The 18718-nt window shown below is 37.0% G+C and overlaps 1 protein-coding gene across 3 annotated transcripts in view; it reads left to right on the plus strand.

Moving 5' to 3' along the window:
* Positions 1-18718, plus strand: part of GPATCH2 (G-patch domain containing 2) — a 179183-nt gene that overhangs the window by 137090 nt on the left and 23375 nt on the right. Inside the window, exon 9 of one of the 3 annotated variants that reach the window (XM_045455752.1) lies at positions 16429-16592. The exons of the other annotated variants lie outside the window; for them this stretch is intronic. Within the exon in view, the coding sequence (XP_045311708.1) occupies positions 16429-16513 (85 nt within the window). The 3' untranslated portion in view covers positions 16514-16592. Of the gene's footprint in view, positions 1-16428; positions 16593-18718 lie in introns of those variants that run through there. 3 annotated transcript variants of the gene reach the window in all.

The following is an 18718-nucleotide window of genomic DNA, read 5'->3' on the forward strand; positions in this document are numbered from 1 at the left end:
CAACCCTTGTCAATATAAAGTGATAATAACAATGATGTGTGATTCATGAGGCTTTTCAAAAGACGATCTAAAATAGTGGGCATCAAGAGCATGTTAACCTGGCAGGAAGCAGATGAGTCGTTGCATGGGCATGGGACGAAGGCCAGGGAGGCACTGGAGAGAAGGTTACCAGAGGGGATAAAGAAACTGTTGGGGTGATGAGTATCTTTGTTGTCTCGACTGTGAGGATGGTTTCACATGTATATACCTGTGTCAGAGCTTATCCAATTGTACATTTTAACTGTGCATTTTGCTTATGTCAACTACACCTCAATAAAGATCTTCTCTAAGAAATTTGAAATAAAATCCCCCCTTGGCTTTCCATATCATTTCAAAGTCTTTATGTTGGCCATCAAGGCCATCTGTGATCAGGCCCAGCCCTTCGTTGCCTCCTCCCTGTCATCTTCTCCCACTTTACTTAGTCTTACTCTTCTCCTGCACGGTGGTCTTCATCCTGTTCCCCCAGCTTCCTGTTCCCCTAGCACATGGACCCCACTCAAGCCTCAGGGCCCTAGCACGTGCTGTTTGTTCCCTCTCTCTTCAGCTATCTTTATAGCTTCCCATCTCCGTCAAGTCTGTCTCCTCAGTGTGAAAAAAGCTCTGTCCACCGGAACCATTAGACTCTGCTTAATCTGTCTCCTGATTGTCCCTGTTCCCCTTCTCTTTAAGCTTCATGAGGGCAGGCCTTTGCTTTTCATACTGGTGTATCCCCAATACCCAAAACAATGCCTGATGCGTGGACAATAAATATTCGTTACAGGGGCGCCTGGGTGGCTCAGTCGGTTAAGCATCTGACTTCGGCTCAGGTCATGATCCCCTGGTTCATGGGTTCGAGCCCCTCGTTGGGCTGTGTGCTGACAGCTCAGAGCCTGGAGTCTGCTTGGATTCTCTGTCTCCCTCTCTCTGTCCCTCCCCCACTTGTGCTCTCTCTCTCTCTCTCTCTCTCAAAAATAAATAAATAAACTTAAAAAAATATATATGGAAGCAAGGTAAGAAGATGATGTAAAAAAATTATTCGTTACATAAAATACTTGTAGAATGAATTTAAAATTGAATCCGCAGCAGTAAAGGGCTCTGATTGAGTCCACGGAGGGGGCTCTACAGTTAGAGGGCCTCCTTCTTGTTCCCACTTCTAGTACCTGCCCCATAACATTGTTGTGAGAAATAGATGAGTCAATGCCTGTAAGGCATTTAAAATGGAAGAGCTCAAATGTTAGCTTATTTATATGTATTTTTCCATGTTTCTTTCTTGAAAGCCATTTTCTTTCCAAGTGTGGTATTGTTACTTCCACATGCGTGTTTCCTAAGCGCTTGTTAAATTTTATGTTTTTATTATATTTTTCTTGTACCTAGTTTAGAATGTCAAATCATTCTATAAGACACAACAACGTACAGCAGGCCCGAGACCTGTCCTTCCCCGTTGTCCGAGTTTACCCTGCAGAAGAAAACACGTTCAACCCTTTTAGCCATTTTTTCTAGTATCAACCTAAATTACATGCTTATATTACTATTTCTTGAAGTTCTTAGTTTGATACTATCTACTGACTTCCTGCTGTATGCCTTACACACGCACACACACGCACACACATGCACACACACACAGTATCTTCATTTCTCTCTCTCTTTCTAGCAGCTATATCATAATCGTCCGACCAAATCAATATTCATTGTTTGCATTAATGTGATTATGTATGTAAATATTATTCATAGATGTATAATTTTCCTGTTGTCACGGAGATAGCTGTCTTGTTTTTCATTGCTTTGTTTTCTGTGTGCCTCACCCCAGTTCATCAACCACCACAAAGCAGTGTGGTTCCTCTCAATTCTTTTTCGTGGTGGCATCCCTCTTGGAGCTGTTCATTTCTCAATCGATTCTGAACTGTTTGCCGTCTGGACCTGCTGCACAGCTGATATCCTGTGATCTCTCTTCGTTACCGCCCTGGGGATTTCCCTCGACTCTCCGACATGGGATTTCCCTGTTCCCTGGGTCCCATGCCATGATTTCTCCTGGGCTTTCTGAGAAAGAGAACAGTCGTGGTTAAATCTGTGGGACTTTGTGTGTCTGAAAATGTGTTTATTCTAGTCTTACACTGATTGATTCAGCTGGTAATTGAAGTCTGATTTGAGAACCATTTTTGCCCCAGGATTTTGAAGGCATTACTCTAGTGCCTGTAGTTCTCGATGGTTTCCATTTTCTCTGCTCTCTTGCGATTTGGATGTTGGAGTGCCCTCCAATGATCCTCCAATTTTTCTTAACTTCTCTTTTATATATTGTTGTCTTCAAAGATTTCTGGGCAATTTTATCAATGTTATATCCCAAACCTTTTATTGATTAAAAAAAAAAAAAATTCCCTTACACTTTTCATTTCCAAGAGCTCACCTTGTTTCCTTGAACATTCATTTCATATATCCTCCGTGTCTTGTTTTGTGGATGCAGTATATTTTCTTGTGTTTCTAAGAGTAACATTTGTGCTCGGCACGGGGCAGTTTGTAAAGGTGAAATCAGCCCAAGGAGAGAAAGACTCACTCAAGTTTAATTTTTGTTACCAGTTTTATTAAGCGCAAGGCACAAAATTCTTCACCTTCCTTATTTATATGTGTTTTTCTCCGTTTCTTTCTTGAAAGCCATTTTCTTCCTAGTATTTTTAATATCGTCTTGACTTTTCTTACCCCTTTTGGATGACTGACTGCACTTCCCTTTCTCAACTTGTGGAAAATATAAAGGTTAGAAGAGAGAACTGCAAGGCATTAAATCAATAAATTTTAGGATCATTTCCTCGCAAAACATAGCAGGCAGGTACGAAAAGATAAATGCACAAGTGGTCTGCCGTTAATGACTCAAAGCTGAGATTCTGAGGCAGGCTCCTCGGGTGGGCAGTCCTCGTGGATGCCCTGAATGAATCCAGGGCCGTGCAGTGATGGCTGTCGCCCGTGGGGTGTACTACCTCTCGCCCTCAGCTCCGCAGGAGAATCTTCAAGACCTCCATAGAGGGGTATAATGCGATTCGGTAGTGTTCCAGGCATCCAGTTTCCCCTATGTCTCTTTTTTTTTTTTTTTTTTGGCCACATCCACTTTACTGTTCATCTAGGCTCTTTCAGTCGGTGATGGGCACAGGGCAATTGTGTCTCTTCCAACTCTGAGACTTCTTTTATGGCTAACAGTACCCAAGAGGTGACAACCTATTAAAGTCTCCTTTAAACAACCAACGTACTTCAATAATTCCAGTCAGTTCTCTCAGGAAGCCTTACCTCATCAGCAGTGGACTCTGTCATGGTATCCTGTGCTTCTTCCTCCCGAAAGGGCAGTGTTCCTCTGGGTTCCCCAACCGGCTTCCCACTCTTCACCCATTGCTCCCGAGCTTCAGCCGCCATCAGCAGTGCTCGGCATAACGTGCCATTAATCATATCCACAGAGTTATTAATGAAATACAAATGTGTTTTCTTTGCTCCTGTGTTTGTTGTAAACATCGTTAACATTCTCTATCTTCTCAGTCATGATACTTAATGGGTCCTGGCATCAAACTTCGGACTCATTCTTAACATAGCTATAATGTAAACTAACTTAAACTCAAATTATAAACAGAGGTATGATATAATCTCATTGATTCAAGGAATATTAGTGCCACTCATCTTCCTTTTAGTTTGCTGCTTCCATTTTTTATTCCCTGGGGGGAAGCCCTTATCCTGGAGCAGGTGTATCAGACACTGAGTGGTGTGAAAATTTTTCACCATAACATTATCCTCTTATATTCATTTGCTGTGATCCACCAAGATTTTGCCTTGCAGTGCTTGAGGTTAGTGGTTTCCTGTCTTGCATTCATCCGTGTTGCTTATATATTTTTGATTATTCCCATCTGACATTTCCGTGTCATTAGTCTGTGAGGTTTTATTTTCTAGCCGTCCTTCTATTTCTGAAGAGTTCTCTGTCCATTTTCACGGGGCACCTGGGTGGCTCCATCAGCTAAGCATCTGACTCTTGGTTTTGGCCCATGTCATGATATCACGGTGCATGAGGTCGAGCCCCTCATTGGGCTCCTCGCTGACAGCAAGGAGCATGCTTGGGAAACTCATTCTCCCTCTCTCTCTCTCACTCTCTCTGCCCCTCCTCCACTCATACTCTCTCTCAAAATAAATAAATGAACTTTAAAAAAGTTCTCTATCCATTTTCTTACTGTGGCATTTAGTCTTAAGTTTATTGTATATTATCCCTCATCTAACATTGAATGAGCGTCTCAGAGTCTCTTCTTTGTGTTGTCATTTTTACATACCCTAAAACCTTTGAAAACACAAATAAAAACTTAGGGAAACACAAAATTCTTTTAAAAAATAAATACATGAAAGCAGACACAATTTTAATTTTTTTAAACCACTGCTTACTACCTATCACTGTCAATATTTAATAATCAACAGGTATAGTTTTTGAGTGGTCATTGCCTACAGTAGATTGTTAGCCAAAATGAGACACACACTCACACTCATTCACACACTCGCTCAACCTTGGGGGCAGTGCATTTAAGTGTTTTATAGAAACACTAGTGGCATCTAGATTTATTGCTTCAACCCATATCTTTCTCTTTAATTCCAGACTTGGTATCCAAGCCTTCCATTTTTTAATTTCATTAGTCAAATATAATTTTATACTTCTCAAAGTTAGAAAGTTCTTTTCCTCTGCTTTCACCTCATTTAAAACTCCAATTAAATAATTTCATATTTTCATATTGTTTCTAAAGCTTCCCAAAGCAAAAGTTAGTAAAACATATATTAAGTGATGCCTGATACTAAATGATGTACCATTCTTGAAAATACCTTGCTTTTTTAAATACTTCTTTATACTTATGATTAGTCTTTATTATTCTTTAAAAAATTTTTAATGTTTATTTATTTTTGAGAGAGAGACAGAGAGACAGAGCGCAAGCAGGGGAGGGGCAGAGAGAGAGAGGGAGTCACAGAATCGGAAGCAGGCTCCAGGCTCTGAGATGTCAGCACAGAGCTTGATGCAGGTCTCGAACTCATGAGCCTTCGACCTGTGAGATCATGAACTGAGCCAAAGTCGTCTGCCCAACCGACTGAGCCACCCAGGTGCCCCTATAATTCTAAGAATCCATACAAAAGGATTGATAGACAAAAATTATCAGCAATTTTATTGAATTATTTTGATCATATCAGGGCCTTTCCTTTTAGACCTGGTATCTTTTTTTCTTTAATCTATTCTGATTCTTTACTTACATGATTTTGTCATTTATTCTTCTGAGGCACAAAGGGCTAAATCATCCAACTGTCTGATATATAATTTGAAATTAAGTAAAAACATTCTTATTGTTATTATTAAATTCTACTTAATATCTTTAAATGCTTTTTAAAAACATGTGTTAATTCACTTTTACTTAGTTCTTAGTAGCATTACATTATTTATTTACTTAGTGTCAAATAATTTGATAATCCCTGGATGCTGTTGTTCTATTTCTTATGTTAGCAACTAATAGTGAGAAGAAAGAAATCAACCTTTTTTTTCTTTGCTGTCCTCTCCCCTTATTAGTAGTAAAGAGTCTCCTAACATGAAAATAATGACAATAGATTTTATCAGAAAAACAATAAATCCCATCACATTCTCTCTCACTCTCTCTCTCTCTCTCTCTCTCTCTCTCACACACACACATTCATGTCAACTGTCTTCCATTAAGTTAGAAGAACATTCTTATTTACTTTAATACAGAGCATATTCATGTTTACATGATGACACAGATCACTGTATTGTGTTCTAGCTGTAACAAATAGAATTATAGCTGTTCTTTATTTGATCTTCTAAAGATCCAGAGATGTTCAAGGATTGGGTTTGCTCAGTCTTCCCCATCATGTCATCTGGTATTGGAGAAGGAGATCTAATTTGCAACAGATATAAAACTATTTGTCATTTTGCAGGTTTGCCAAAAATAAATGAAACTATTAATCCCTGCATTTTTGAGCAGCTGTTAATAAATTGGGACAGGATAACTGTTCATTAGAGTGCTAGTTAATGACGTGGACTATATTTATTCAGTGTGCTCTTCACAGAAATGTATCGACAAAATTAAATGCATTAACAAAAGTAAATGATGCTTTAATTTTTAAGATGAGAAGTTGCCTATCCTATGTTAACAAATCTAGGATTTTAAAACAAATCCTTCTTTGTCATATTTAAATCAATGATTCAACACCATATTTTGAAGCAAGTTATATCACTCAGCATTTCACGTTTGATGTACCTTACGTTTATATGTCCAAAATAATGGTTTGAAACTGCTTTTAAATACTAATTTTAAAAGTAAAATGTCTATTATGTTATCATTTTTTTCTTTACAAACTAAAATTAACATTACATTTCATTGTTTTAAAAAAGTATACCCAATCTGCCACCTAGAAGTGTATTTCGGAATTGTTAATTCATTCATATGTATGCATGAATAAACAAGTAGAATATTTTTACGTATTCTCTTTAATAAGAATGTATACATTCCAAAATTGTTCAATTGGAATATATTTAATTGCATATGTGTTCTAATTTAAATTTGTAATAGCTTTTAGGTATAGATATTTATAGTAGAATAATTGGAAATATACCACATATACAACATAAAATGATTTTTAAGGAATTTAATCCGTTTTATGCTATATGGTCAAATTATGATATTGTATTTAAAAAGGCGCTATTCTTAAATTGCCAGTTCTCATGCCTCCTGTCCTTTTGGCATCTAGAAATTCTGACCTTCCTTGCCAAAATTTTACACTAATGATTATGGATAATTATTTTAAATTGTGATTATACTAAATAAAGTTACTTAGCCAATTAGAATTTTGAGAGATTGCTTTTCAGTGTAATATAAGTAATCCACACTGGTATTTGCCATTTGAAAATATGTAATGTGTCCACTGTATGGTAAATAAAAAAGCAATCAAGTACTTCCCGTTAAAACATGCATGACAATGGCCCCTCTTTCTTGAAATCTGCTAGATCAATTGGATGATTTCAAATGACTAAAAGTATGCGCAGCCTCTCATCTCTAGAACAACAGTTGAATTTGGCCATGGTCACTAATAACGGAAAATAGCATGTGAAACCATTCCAGTGACCTGTAGCTGAAATAAATTTGTCTTGTGGAGTCCCGTTTCCTTCAGACAGGTGTCTGTTTCACAGTTGGCACTCTGCAAATTGGTCCTGTGATTAAATGGGCATGGACACAAAACTAACCTTTAACTCCCAAAGATAGTTCCCCTAGGAAATGACGAAGATACAACCATTTGTATCTCTATTGCCGCATGGGTTATAACTTCATTACGAGTACATTTGAGGATCTGCTCATCCGATGTGTCTATGTGCCAGAATACAACCCAAAACAACAAGTATTCCTAGTTGATTAGTAAAAGAATTACTGTGAAGGTTAATATTTTAAATCAGCAATACCATAAACAACAGCTACTGCTTCATAATTCGTACCTTACAAGCCTCCAGAATGAGCCCAGTGGATTCATCTGCCACACTGAAAACACAGCAAATTTAAAAATGCTATTTCAGGAGCATCTAGGTGGCGCAGTCGGTTAAGTGTCCAACTTCAGCTCAGGTCATGATCTCTCAGTTCATGGGTTCAAACCCCTCGTTGGGCTGTGTGCTGACAGCTCAGAGCCTGGAGCCTGTTTCAGATTCTGTGTCTCCTTCTCTCTCTGCCCCTCCTCCACTCACACTCCGTCTCCATCTCTCTCAAAAAATGAGTCAACATTAAAAAAAAAAAATTTTAATGATACTTTATGGCTATAGAACAGAAATTATATCAACTCTTGAATTGTGATATATGTAACTGCTTATAACATAACAGGGATCATCCTGAAATCTAAAAAAGTCAGTGCATATATAAGTAATTGGAATGTTTTATTTAACGTTCTATAAAAATATTCAAATATGAAACATTTAACTATCACTTGTTTTAGCTGATTTTAACTACCTTTCAATTATGAGGCAACTTAAAAATAAATACAAAAATCACAAAACAATGTCTCATAGAGTTAGAACTATGTTTTCAAAAGAATCCACTTCTTTATAATCAGTATTTTTTCCTTGCTCTTTCTCTTCAGAAATATTTTTTCATCACTCTGTAGTGATTTGTTTGTATGCCAAGATATTGTTGTGAATTTACCTTTGTTTACTTCATATACTTCTGATCAATTCCAACTCATGCCCAATTATATTACACTAAATTAACATAATTCAACAGATGTTGATATTTAAATGTTTTCTGGCATTCAAATCTTGGACAGCTGTCTTTGAGCTTGGGGAAAAGGCAAACATTTAGAGTTAAATGCTGAACATATGCTTAAATTACTAATTAGAAAGATGGAATAAAAACTGTGCATTATCCTTTCTAAGGACAATAAACCTCAGATAGGGATTTCTGTAATCTTTTTACATCAAGTTACAGTCCAGAGGTGTACTCAGACTAGACGACATAGACTTCATGGGTAACTTAATTTAATTTCAAGTTTGATCACTTAAAAATTATGGAGAGTGTCACTAAGATTTGAAAAAAACTAGAATGACTTCATACTGGCAGTTTTAAGAATTGAAAGAATGCCTTTCACTTACAATGTGAGGATGGTAAAAGCAGTTTTTGACAATATTTTATTGTGGAAAATCTCTCATATGCAGAAATACAGAGAAAAATAGAAACTCAATGTGTGTCTCTCTCAACTGGCTTAGATAATTCTCTGTGTGGCTTATCTTGTTTCGTCTCTATCCCTGCCCACTCCTTCCTCCAACCCCATAGCCCATCTATCATATTATTCCAACCAAAATATATCAGTATGTTTCTCTAAAAAGAACAACCTCTTTTAAACAAAAAGAAACCACAGTACCAATATCACATCTATTTCAAAAGCACTAATTTCTTAATGTATATGAAGATACACAGTTGATATTCACATTTCCCCAATTGTTTTATAATCTTTTATCCTATACATTGTGTAAACTTGGATCAAAATGAGGTCTATCTCTTGTAACTGGTTGGTACATATCTCTGACGTTCCCTTTGATTTATAAATATCCCCTCCCTCAGCATTTGTTTTTTCCTTGAAAGTTTTTCATTGCAGAAATCAGTTTGTTCTGCAAAGTTCGCCTCCTCTGAGGACTGTTGTTGATTTCATCCACATTGTGTCATTGCACATATTCTTGTCCCTTGTGTTTCCTGTAATTGACATTTAAATCTAGAGAATTGATTATATTCAGGTTGTTCTGTTTGTGTGTTTTGTTTTGTTTGGGACAAGACTGTTTCAGAACTTCTCTCACTCCATGTCTCTTTCTGTGATTGATTAGCCACAGTGATCCCAGATCCATTCATTAAGGGTTACAGAATGGTGAGATGTTAATTCTGTCATTTTACTTTTGCTTATTGGTTCGATTACTTCTGTTAAAAATCGCCTCCCCGCCCCCCCCCCTTCAACTACTTGATTACTTTGAGGCACAGATCATGCAGGAAATGCAAGATAAATACTTGATCTCTTCCCTTTAGTTATTAGTTTTCAAAATTAATTGGTTCCTTACATTTTCTAAAAGTGACCAGTGAAACTTTGTTCTGTTTTGTTTTTAACTCATTTGTTTAAGCACATTTGATGTGTTTCAATTCATTAGTTATTATCCTAATTGATGTTAAAATTGGCCCATCTTTGAGCAATGGAAGATTCTTTATCCTAGTTCCTGAGTCTGTTTCCTTTCTACTAGTCTTTGCTTTTTTGCCGTCTGCTGCGTTTACGTTTTCAAGGCTACCTTGGACCTTTTCTGGCCTACACCAAGAATCAGCCAATTCTTTAAGAACAGAAATAGATTCAGAAACTACAGTCTGGATGTTAGAGGTATTATTATTTCTAGCCCTTTTCAATGAAATAAGTTAGGAGTAAAATAAATAAATAAATAAATAAAATTTTTAAGAAAACATATTGCCTCATACTGATAGTCCCGGGTAAAATTCAAGACTTCAGTATTTTTGTACTTTCCATCACTGGTTTTAATCTTGTTTTTCAACATTGAAAATACTACCTCTCAATAACACCATAATAATTACATTTGAGCCCTGAACCATGTGAGGAGGTTAGGGGAACCAACACCCTGTGCAGCCAAAAATTCTTTAATAAGTTTTGACTCCCCAAAACTTAACTACTTACAGTCTACTCTTGACCAGAAGCCTTAGTGATGACAGAAAACAGTCGCTTCACACATACTTTGTATGCTCCATGTATCATATATACCGTATTCCTATAATAGTGTAAGCTAAAGAAAAAATGTTGAGAAAATCATAAGGCAGAGAAAAATACATTTATAATACTGTACTGTGTTTATTGGGAAAAAATCCCGTATAAGTGGACCCGTGCAGTTCAAACCCATGTTATTCAAGGGTCAGCTGTCTTCATTTTATCTATCTCCTCCTACACATATAGCAGTCTCAAAATCACCATATCATCATGACCACCAAACAAAATACTCTGTAAGGAGAGTTTAAATTTATTCTTTTTTCTGTTTGTTTTGTACTTAGTATATATTTCACTAGGAATATGTAGTCAATTCCTGTTTTTTAAAGTCACTTGAAATAGTTTGTAAGTATAGATACACCGATGTATAATTAGCTTCTTTTGTTCCATTTTAATATTGAGACTGCTTTTTTAAAGCATGTATGTCTCTTACATATATATTGGATTTTCTTTGCCTATCTTCTGTAGTTATCACTTACCTGAAACGTTTTATCTCTTCTCTTATTGCCAATGTTTTTATGCTTTGCATTTTCTATTTCTCATTACTTTCTCCTATTCTCCTCCATCCTATTTATTCACTCCTGTGTTCTAGTTTCATTTCTGAAATGATTTCTAATTGTTTTCTGGAAGCTGTCTTGTTGTCAGGGGTTATAGTTATACTACATGTTATTATGTAAATTCAAAAAAATAGGGTTCCTGCCACCATATTTCTAGAATATCCTGATTATGACTTTTATCTTAGAATTACAGGATTCCAGGACTTCTTCATAACATACATATTTTTAAGTGGCAAATAAGTGATTGAAGTGGTAAGTGGTCAGGGCTGCATTTCTCTAGCAGATCCATTTAGCAGGTCATGCTTTTCTAGTCTTTTAGTATAGTATTGTCCATGTTTCTTTAAAAAAATGTGGTTTCATGCATTACTTCCACACATCTTTAAGGAGTTTTTTTTACCAAATGTATAAAAGGCACTGGTCTAGATGATGTGTTTGGAACCCACATACTGGATACAATCTCTGCATTCCAGGATCTTACATCCTAGTCAGGAAACCCTGGACACCATCCATTATTCCTTGTATTCTTTCACTCTTGTCCCCTTCATTCATTCTCATAACGTAGCCAGAATGACATTGGAAAACCCAAATCTGTTTGTGTGTACTTAAAAATTATTAATGACTCCTTGTGCACTGTTCATAGGTTTTTAATTGGTGCAGCAACTATGGAAAACAGTGTGGAAGATCTTCAAAAAATTAAAAACAGAATTAACCATATAATCTCACAACTTCACTTCTGGGAATATATCCAAAAGAAACAAAAACAGTAACTCAAAAAGATACCTGCATCCTCTGCCCTGTTTGTAGAAGCATTATTTATAATAGCAAAGACATGGAAGCAAACTAAATGCCCATCAATGAGTGAATGGATAAATAATTGTGCATCTGTATGCACAATGGATTATGTAGTCATGGGGGAAAGGAGAGAGCAAGTCCTGCCAAGATGGATGGACCTTAAAGCCATTATGCTAATTGAAGTAAGTCAGACAAAAAATACTGTATGGTCTCACTTAAATGTGAAATTAAAAGGAAGGAAGGAAGGAAGGAAGAAAAAGAAAGAAAGAAAGAAAGAAAGAAAGAAAGAAAGAAAGACAGACAAGACAAGAAAACTCATAGGGAAAGAGATCAGACTTATATTACCAAAGGCAGAGGGTGGGGAAGGTGGTCAAAAGATAACAAACTTCCAATTATAAGATAATTAAGTCCTAGGGATAGAATGTACAACATGATGACCACAGCTAACACAGCTGTATGACATATAGGAAAGCTGTTAAGAGAGTAAATCCTAAGAATTCTCATCACAAAGAGAAAAGTTTTTTCCTTTTTTCTTTTTTTTTGTTTTCTTTTTATTGTAACCATGAAAAGTTGGATGTTAGCTGAAGCTACTATCATGCTGTATACCTCAAACTAATATAATTATGTATGTCAATTATTTCTCAATAAAAGCATAAAAAAAAAAAAAACATGCACACACAAATAAATAGATGGAAACACACACACGCGCAGATTCCTGATGGCTTCCCATTGCCTTTAGGATCAAGTCCGAAGCGTGACTTGCAAGGCTTTTCTTGTTCTACCACTCTCACTATTCCAGCCTCATCTCCAAATACTCCCCACCTTGAACACTATTTAGCAGCTGCAGTGGACTTGTTTTAGTTCCTCAAATAAACTATGCCCTGTCTGCAGTAGAATTTAAGACCCATGCAAAGGATACAAAGTACTGTGGGAAATCAGCTTGACAACCTATGATTTGATATTCTGTGTTCTGTTGTATTAGCATAAATGACACATTTGTATGTTTGTTTATAGAATATATTTAGACCTTATTAGCTAATGATAAATCTATTATATTTCCCTATTTAAATATGTTCTGGTCCATGGAGTTTCTCTACTTCTTTAGGTTTATGACTGGGGGAGGAAAGGTGCAGAATTAATACAGTGTTCAGGTCGCCATATACAAATTCCCTTTGTCTGTGGGAAATTGTAGTTAAGACTTACTGAGAACATACTGTGAGCCGCACACTCATTTGGCCCTCATATCAACTCTTTGAGGTTGGTTCTATTATTACCTCCTTTTTTTCAGATGGGAAAGGCAAGGCATAAATATTAAGTAACCCACCCAGGTTCACCCAGGTTGTTAAATGGGAAAGCAGCAACCGAACTTCATCTCTTTTGACTCCCGAATCCCACACTCTTAACCACTGTGCTATATTGCCTCTAGTGATAAGTGGATAATATGGGTAATAAGGACCAAAGACAGAGAATTTAAAGCATACTACCTAAAATTGGAGAAAACAAATTGCCCATCATTTTTACAGTTAACTACCGTAATAGCTAAGATTCCCTGAGTGTTAACAAAGCGTTTATTTTATCTCATTTAATTTCCAAAATTACCCTGTTAAGTAGATATTGTTGGTATCCGCATTTTACACGTGAGGAAACGGGTCAAATAACTTTTCATAGGCCAAATGCCAGGGGACTGACAAAGTGCTCTCTTTTGAAGTTAATTTTTGTTATGGTATGTTCCCATTGGCATTTAAAGATAGTAGACCTGAATTACCAAAATGAGAAAGGTCAAAGATCTTGATGGCATAACTCATCCTGAATATAAGCTAATGCACTCCCAACTTTTCAAGTACAGGATTTCAATTGCATTGAATTGAATTGAATTGAATTGAACTGAAATGAATTGAATTGAATTGAATTAGGCGAATCCTGAAGTACTCTTTCTCTTGATTATTGAATATTCACGTACATGCAGTCAGCACAAGCCTCCTGGTACCTTACCTAGCTATTACAGTATATTTCACCGTCCAGTAAACATTTGCTAACAAGTGTGTAAAACTTTTATTTCCACATTGTTCATTCATCTGTCAAAAACTATCATGGAAGAGAAGGAACCCAAAGCATTCTTTTCATAAAGTTACACTTAGCAACTTAAGCAAAATGTAAAATTATGTAAAAACAGAAACACTTTTATATCAAGGTGCCTGCCCGTGCTTTAAAAAGCTGACTTACACGTACGGGCTTGATTTTTCACATATTTATATCCCGAAGCCCAAGATAGGGACTGTGTAATTTTGTGGTTTTTCTATTCCCGTAAGTAAGCATTTATTTATTAGAGAAATTGGAACTTCAATAAAAATATTGATTATCATAAAAACAAGTTACTATCAAAACTCTGGCATGCCTTGTTAAAGTTTATTCAATAATGATTTAAATAAATGCCTGATGTTGGCAAGGCTTGTAAGTGCTAAGGGAAATTTACTTAAAAATATAAATCAGATGTGGGCCCCACTGCATTCAAGGAACATACCGTCTAAGTTGAGTTGGTTCATATAGATATATAGCTGTAGCTTAAAATAGAAAACATTATTTTCTCCAAAGAGTGAGAGATCATTCTGGCAATGCAGTCAGATAAGGCTGCATAAAGGAGGTGCCATTTCAGCTGAGTCACAGATTCCCAATTGAATTCCACAAATAAACAACAATGTAACCTAAATTCAAGTAAGTTTGTATTAAATGGTGATGCTCTCTGCCATCTTCCAAAGTAGTAATAGCTCCATATATCTCAGAAGCTTCAAACATTCTGGCCCGTTCTTAAAATATCCAGTCTTTATTAGCTCCTCAATATGGGGGTAAAAGTGGAAACCACATCTTCCTTTGCTCTTTAGTGGTCCTACTCCTCAAATGTCACTTACAGCACCAGGAACCATGATATTCCTGTAAGCCCCCTCTCAACGAGTAGTCATGGCACACTTTCCAGAACATCAAAGCAGAGCTCAGTCTTGAGCTGCCAACTCAACCACACAAGTAAATTGTAAACTCTATTGAATGAGCAGAGCCCCTCAACTTCAAAAACTACCTTGGAAATGGATCTACATTTGACTCCAACTCTGCATCAGAGCAGTAACTTTCTGACTGTGGCTGCAAAACAGTCCAAAGCTAGGGGTACAGAGAATTACAGACAGGTGTTTTTCCACTGAATTCACCTATCACGTTAGATAATAAACTGATTAATTTGGTCAAACAGGCCACTTCATTCTTTTTTTCTTCCTAGAGAATTTAAAATCACTGTGAATGGACAGATTCACTGAATTTATTCAAATTTGTTGTGTGCAAGGATGTGTCATCACCTCCCACACCTCCATATGTTCTAGCTCCCCATCTTGTTGAATTGCTTACAGAGCCCCGAAGATGGCCTAAGGTGTGTGCACTTCAGGGCCCCTGTATTCTTTAGATGCCTTCTCTCACCTAGGGGCCTAGGCCTAGCTTTGGAATTCTCTTTGAATATTGAGTTGAAATCATTTTCCCACATGATCGGTAGACTTTAACCCCTAGAAAATGAAAGCCATATCTTTTTTATTTCTCAATCCTGTTTTATGGCATAGGGCATGGCATGCATTACATTTTCAGTAGACCTTTATTAAATACAGTATAATAAACTAAGTTGACTGAGGTAGTATGGTGTAGGGGGGAAAAATGATTCTTTTGAGGCATGCGTGCCTTGGTTCAAATACAATGACTTCATTTTCTGTTTATGTGATCTTTGACAACTAACGGTGTCCCTGGACCTCAGGTGCCTCAGACCATGATGGGTTTTTGTGAGGATTAAAGTAGATAAAGTACGTGAAAATATTTAGCATAACACCTCATATGTAGTTGGCACTCAATAAGTTTGGATGTTCCTGGTAATTCAGTAATAAATTCTAAGACTTAGGAAACCAACATGTATTCAAAGTAATAAAAAAAAAATAACAAAATATATTCCAGCCTGCCCTTTTAACTCTATCATTCCCTGAAGCTGGTGAAAGAAAGAAAGTCAGGACGTCTGGTCCAGAATATTCCCTCAGAACTGAATTTGAAGCCTGGTTTAGAGTCAGAAATAGCAAATCAGAGAATATAGTAAGAAGTCAACTCAACAAACATATTCATGTGTTACATATTGCACTTGATGAAGTCAATACAAAAATGAGTAATGCATGGGCTTCACTCAAAAAACTTAAGAATAGTAGGAATATGCTATAGTTTATTAATATAAAAATGACAACCATAACATCTTAAGAAACACTGTGTAGTATCATAATCAGAGAAAGAATGTGGGATTGTATCTGAATCTATAGTCTGAATTCCCAGTTCTTTTATATAAGATGCAAGATGTTATCAGGATCAGCATGACAATTTTTTTACATATAGACACATATCTTCTTGCATTTAATGGAGATTTTCAAAAGAATCATGTGGGGGGGACACATGGCTGGCTCAGTCAGTAGAGCATGTGACTCTTGATCTCAGGGTTGTGAGTTCAAGTTCCACATTGGGCATGGAGTCTACTTAATTAAAAAAGAGAAAGAGGGAAGAATCATGTGTATTGTGAGTTAACTTTTAATCCCTCCTAAGAGTCAACCCTAGCTTTGTTGTATCATTTTTTAAGGAAATTAGAATAAGTTTATTGCTGAAACTCTATACTAACTGTCAAAGATAAACAGATTCCAAAAATGTATACTTGTAGCTAGGAAATGAGTAAATGAAATCAATATCCATTTACTAAGTGCCTACTATTTCCTAGGTACTATGGTGTGAAGAATAAAAGAATACTCCAAGATGCCTCAAATATCTTAGATTCTGCTTGGAGAGACGATATCCAAATTTGAACTCAGGAGAAATGAATTTTCCTCAGTTTCCCCAAAGAGGTAGTCTGCTACCATAACCCTGTGGACTTAATACGTTGTATAGTCATTTCTTGTTCATGTGTTTCCTGCATTAAGATGTGAGCCCCTTGAGGGTAGAAGACACCTTACTCTGGGTGTTTTTTTTTAGCATCTAGTGGAACACCTGATTCATAGTCAAGTTTCGTTCATTGTCAAATGAATGTTTTTGAGTAAATTTAAGTAACACTTCAAGAAAGTGGAAGTGTTATCACAAAAAAAAAATGCATGATTGACTGCCAAGTGAAGTGTTAAGGAAAAAGTTTTTACAGTAGTTTGATTTGTTTTAGTTCAGTAAATATTGTGCTTTTCCTGTATGACAGAAGCAAAGTTAGGTTCTGTGAATTACACCTGTTTCTTGGCCTCAGGTTGTCCCTGCATATTTAGCTGCCAACTCCCTCTAATCCGAAAACAATTTGAGGCCATCATATGATAAGTGTAACAGCAGAGACAAGCGGAGATTTGTATGAGATATAGAGGAAAAGCTCTTGGAAGGATCCTGAAGTAGGGAAAGTTTAGAAATAAGAAAGCACGTCTAGGTTTAAGGGCCCTGGGAGAACTCTGAAGGGAAAAATCATACCCTTAAAAATGGGTGGAATTAGGAAACATGGAAAGGAAGTTTTTTCCAAGTGGGTAGAATCCATTGCTCTAGTGTTAGCACATATACCTGGCCTTGGTTGACTCGCAGTTCCTTAAAAATATCTGTAGGACTTGGACAAATATGGCAAGCATAATGCCAACACCATGAAAGCCCAGATGTAACAGCAGTTATCCCAACCAGATTTTTAGAAACCGTACTGAATGGTTTGCTCTATGAAAAGTTTTAGCTTTCCTGTAGGTGTGAGAATATCCTCATGCACATACCCTCAGAATGTCCTCATAGCTACCTGAGTTGTGTAAGACAGTCACCAACATCTTTTAAACAAAGGTACCCTTTGTTTAGAATGATACAAGAGGTACAAGAAGAAGCTTTTCAAGGAGCTGTGTAGGGATATGGAAGTTGCATTTATTAATACACACAGGACCCATATCATTAGAATAGCAGACCCTCGGGGCTTTAGATAAAGCACAGAACATACCACAAGGAGGAAGTAAGATTTCTATGAAGAAGGAAATACCAAGTACAAGCCAAGAGAAAATCTGATACACTGAGCTTCAGATTTGCAAGACTCTCCTGGGTTTTTATTGAGTTTTGAAATGAAACATGGGTACATAGTCTTACATGCTATGGCACATTTAAAGCAAACAGAATCAAACCCTAAAGAAAAATTTAACTTTTCTACTAACTACCAAGACAACCTATTTGTGTATTAGAAATGAATAATTATATCCTCATTGTAGCATATTGATAGTGTTTGAATGTCATGAGTTTATAATGCCTTTATTTGGTATCTGTTGAGGAACATCTGGCTATATTACACCATGAAGTCCTCTCATCAGTCTCCCTTCACTGTGTGATCCTGGGTAAATTATTTAACTTTTCTGTGCCCTGGGCTTCTTATCTGTAAAGCGGGGATGAAAATAATAATAATAAATGTAGCAGCTAACAGTTATTGATGGCTTAGTCTGTGCAGGCACTGTGCCTAATGTTTTGCACAAATAATTTGTAAGTAAAATCTTCAGACACACCTTTGAGGTAAGTACTAGTTTAATCACAATTCTTGAAGGTAAAGAAAATGAGGCAAAGAGGGATTAAGTAACACGCCAAAGATTGGTAAAATACTCCTCCAACATTCACAAATAGGGCGACAAGTAGGCTCTTTGAGAGACCTAGAGGCGAGAGGGAAAATGGCGGCCTCAGAGGGTTTCTGGGCCACCTGCAGTTTCCCACCACCTCCTCCCTCATGGCAGCTGAGCCACTGGAGCACTGCTGTGGGAGTCAGAACAGCCCTCGACTGGCTGGGCATTGCAGCCGGTCCCTGAGCCCCCCAGAAGCCTCCTGACGCCGCCATCCCTCCCTCACGCTTGCCACCACTGCTGGGAGCTACGGGAGGGAAGTGCTTCTCATCAGCACCACACCCAGGCCCATCAGAAGCTCAGAGTAACCTTAGCTCCGTGGCAGCCACCAGCCACTAGTTATTGTAGCAGGGTAAAGCAGACAGGGAAGAAGTAGGTCTGGACTTGACCTCTGACGTGGGGGAAGAGACACTG

The sequence above is a fragment of the Leopardus geoffroyi genome, chromosome C3 (genome assembly GCF_018350155.1).
Source record: "Leopardus geoffroyi isolate Oge1 chromosome C3, O.geoffroyi_Oge1_pat1.0, whole genome shotgun sequence".
Lineage (NCBI taxonomy): Eukaryota > Metazoa > Chordata > Mammalia > Carnivora > Felidae > Leopardus > Leopardus geoffroyi.